Genomic DNA, 3,873 nt, shown 5'->3' with positions numbered 1-3,873 from the left:
GCACAAAGACAAGACACAGCCCTCCCTCACTTCTAGAAATCTCTGTCCCTGCCCATGGAATCTCCCTGCTGGTTAGTCATGAAAAGTCCATGAAGGGCCCGGACCATTTGCATAGCAGCAAAGCCAACTTTGGCCACATCTCCTAAGCCATCTCAGGGTCTGGCTCAGCTATTGCATCACATGCCTCCAAAAGGTGGAGAAACTGAGAACATCTGCTGCCACCTGGATTTGCCTGGACACTGCCTGGGACACCTGGCTCTAATCCTCACACATCATCACCCCAGGAGGACTCTCACTGCATGGTGACATCCAAAGGTTTGTGGGCCGGCTTCAGACCAGCTATGGGCAATGAGTAAGAAGGCCAGGGGAGACCCTGAGCTCTGCTGTGGTCCGGGAAGGAGTTACAGGGAGAACTCAGCTTCCCTGGGCATGTGACGGGGTTATCAGTCGCCTGGGCCCAAAGCTGGCTCTCTCTTCCTTCTCCGCTGGCCCATACTCCACCCGGCTCTGCCTGGCTCCAGAAAGCCCAAACTCTTGTCCTGAGTGAGTAAGGCACAGGGAAAGTTCTCCAACTCCAAGCCATGTCTTTAAAACAAGCAGGGGAAGGGGGAGAGATGGGGTGGGGTGGGGGGGGGTGGGGGTGAGATTAGTATCTCTAGATGAAGCACTGAGTACCAGGTTCCAGGACAGCCAGTTCTGCTTAACAGAGAGGGGGAAGTTGGGTCCCAGGCCCAAAGAAGTAGAGAGCAGAGCCAGAGGCCTGCGTTCTTCTCATTGCCCCTTGATAAGCAGTTGTCCAAAGCAGGGGAGCATGAGGTGAAATCCGTTCCCTCACCGGCCTGTCCCAGGCCTGGGAGTGAAGTAATCCAGCCCACTCCCTTCTTGGCCACTGGTTTGTGGTTTGCTGGAATTGATTTTTTTTTTTGCGGGGTGGAGAGGGGGCTAAGCATACTGTCCACTTGGAGACGGACAGGGAGGTGGGTAGATCAGAGCTGATGGGCTCTGGGCACATGGGTCCAGTGTAGACTCCCCACCCCGCAGCCTTTACCTTGACCCTGAGGCTGCCCTCTGTTACTGGGTCTCTCCACTGTCATCAGGCCTTAAGTCTTGGCTCTACACTGAGTCCCTTCCCCACATGCTCTGCATGTCTTCTGGTTGAGCTAAAACTCTAGTCTCCTAAATGGGGCAGCAAGGGCAACCAGACATTAGGCTTCTAGTTGGGAACCTTGAGAGTCTTAGGAAAGGAAGACAGTAACTCACCACAGAGAGCCCCTTAGGTCTGTTCTGCCCGGAGAACTCCTGATGCTAACTGTCCTCTCCTCCACCCCCAACATGCTGTGTGTGACCCCAGAGCTAGAAGAAACACTATAGCTCGTCTCTAGCCAGCCTGTACAGGAAGCCTGGGGACCAGAGCTGGGGAGAGTGGGCAGTGCTATGCCCTGTTGGGGACAAACACAGACTCAGCCCCTCAGATCCACTGTGGCTTTGCCTTTAGTGTGTGAAGCCCAGTCCCTAGCCTAACGCACACTGAAGGGGCCCCGATTGCACTTGCTGTGGGGCTCCAATCAGAGCTCGGCCTGTCTGTGACTCACAGCCTACTCCCCTGAACCCCCAGATATATAGAGCTCAAATGCTGCCCAGACATCATGTCTCCTCTGACTGCTGAGTCCACACCATTGAACCTATGACCCCTGCACCTCGGCTTCCATGGAGCCTCTGCCAGGAAGCACTAAGGGAACATCAGCATAGCTCTGGTTGGCTCTGCAGCAAACCTGAGCTCAATGAGTCTGAAGTCCGTAGTACATAAAGCCTGAGGTGAGGGCCACCATCCTTTCCTGGCAGGTCTGGGCTGTGGGTGCTGGGGCCCCTCTTTGCTGGGTGAGGTGGAGTCCCTAGCCTGGGCTGGCTGCCTGTCTTCCATGAAACCCTTATTCCACCCACTTGACCCCAATTCGAGCATTTGGGCTGACTCTCTGTGGGACATCACGAGCCCCCAACACCTCATTCTTAAAAGACTCCAGTCAGTAGCAATGAACCAGACCAGTAGTTAGTCACCTAGCACAACAACCCTGAGGCTCTGGTCCTGCCTCAGTGGCTGCAGAGCCCCAGGTGGAGGCAGCAGCAGAGGCCTCGGCCATGCCACCCCCAGGCTCGAGGTCCAGACCCTCATAGATGGTGGGGAGGGAGGTATGCTGACTCAGTCGCCTTCGCAGGCCAACCAGCAGGGGCTGGGGAAGTGAGGCCACGTCCACATTGTTACCCAGATCCACCCAGGCCAACACCGGGAATTTGGCGGTGTCCTTGATAGCCTCAGTGAGCTCCCGGGCGGCAGCTCGCGTCAGTCGGTTGCCATTGAGCAGCAGCTGGGTGAGGCGGGGCAGAGCCCAAAGGCTGGGCAGCAGCAGGTGCAGCAGCTCATCACTCAGCCCTGTGAAGCTCAGGTCTAGGACCACCAGCTCAACGCCGTGGCTGCCCAGGTAGCGCGTTATGTGGTGTACGTCTCGGGCGGATAGCGGGATGCCAGAAAGGTCCACAGTCTCCCCTACCAGCAGAGTCTTCTGGAGGCTGCTCTTGAGGCTACGGGAGAATGCAGATGGGTGCACTGAACCAGAGCCCAGATCCAGGCCCAGGCCGGACACCGCCCACCGCAGGCAGTTACCCACCAAGGGCAACCTAGGTCCCCTGGCCTGGCAAAGCCTGCTTTAAAATGCCACTTCTGGGACTGGAGAGATGGCTCAGCCATTGAGAGTACTTGCTGCTCGTTCAGAGGACCCAAGTTCAGTTCCTGGCACCCACATGCTGACTAACAACTCTCTGTGACTGCAGTGCCAAGGAGCTCAACACCCTCTGGTCTTTTCAGGCATCAAGTACATGCACAGTGCACATGCATGCGTGCAGGGAAAACACACATACATACACTTAAAAACTAAAAACAGCTGGGCGTTGGTGGTGCACGCCTTTAATCCCAGCAGTAGGGAGGCAGAGGCAGGTGGATCTCTGTGAGTTCAAGGCCAGCCTGGTCTCCAGAGCGAGTGCCAGGACAGGCTCCAGAGCTATACAGAGAAACCCTGTCTTGAAAAAACAAACAAACAAACAAACAAACCTAAAACCAAGCAAATCACTTTTAAGCCATTTTTTAAGTTGACGGCCAAAGGCAATGCTGCGGATCTCTCTGAGCCCAGATTCCTCTCTGGTAAAATAGTGGCAGGACTGTGGTGAGGATTACACACATGATGAAGGCTCTATGTGTAAGCTATTATCATTGTGCTTTGTGCACCTGTTAATATTATTTATTTTCACAATACCCCAAGGGTGTATATAGGTGATAGCCTGCTCTACAAAGGAACCAAGAGAAGTGAAAAAGGTCCTTTGGCTGTACATCACTAAGTGAGGACCAGGGCTCTACATCACAGTGCTTTGACCCCTGAGCCTACACTCTTTTTCCTGTGCCCCTCTACAAGCAGCATCCTTTAAGATGATGAAAAACTTTGCCATGAGTGGATATGGTATCATTCTGGTCCTCTCAGTGTTTGGGGTCTAGAGATGGGACAGGCCCAGGACAGTAAAGAGGGAGAAGTAGACAACATGGGCAAAGGGATTGCTAGGCAAGGCCACCCTGTGTTAAGCTGAAAGAGGCACTTAGAGACTGGGGGAATGTCCTCCAGGGCCCCAGCACACTTTTGCTTTCTCTCCTGTCCTTTATCCACAGCCTTCTAGGAAGACAGGAGCACTTTGGGTAGCAGGTTACTAAGAGCAGTGAGGACATTGCCAGGGCCCCATCTGCTATGGCAGGAAGCAGACTCATGGGTCCTGGGTTCACCTTGGGTCACAAGGTATAAGAACAAGACAGGGTGGGGATAAATAGAGCTCAGG

General features: G+C 54.4%; 2 protein-coding genes across 3 annotated transcripts in view; one reads left to right on the top strand and one right to left on the bottom strand.

Moving 5' to 3' along the window:
• Positions 1-3,873, top strand: part of Ggt1 (gamma-glutamyltransferase 1) — a 35,636-nt gene continuing 31,763 nt past the window's right edge. Inside the window, exon 1 of one of the 2 annotated variants that reach the window (XM_027394209.2) lies at positions 1-315. The gene's annotated coding sequence lies outside the window, so the exon portion shown is untranslated. The remainder of the gene's footprint in view (positions 316-3,873) is intronic. The other variant, XM_027394212.2, reaches the window with a different exon arrangement.
• The window catches only part of Lrrc75b (leucine rich repeat containing 75B), a 7,150-nt gene continuing 5,328 nt past the window's right edge, over positions 2,052-3,873 (bottom strand). Inside the window, exon 4 of the mRNA XM_027394213.2 lies at positions 2,052-2,577. Within this exon, the coding sequence (XP_027250014.1) occupies positions 2,052-2,577 (526 nt within the window). The remainder of the gene's footprint in view (positions 2,578-3,873) is intronic.

The sequence above is a fragment of the Cricetulus griseus genome, assembly GCF_003668045.3.
Source record: "Cricetulus griseus strain 17A/GY chromosome 1 unlocalized genomic scaffold, alternate assembly CriGri-PICRH-1.0 chr1_0, whole genome shotgun sequence".
In the NCBI taxonomy this organism is placed as follows: domain Eukaryota; kingdom Metazoa; phylum Chordata; class Mammalia; order Rodentia; family Cricetidae; genus Cricetulus; species Cricetulus griseus.
This window is presented reverse-complemented; position numbering and strand designations above follow the sequence as displayed.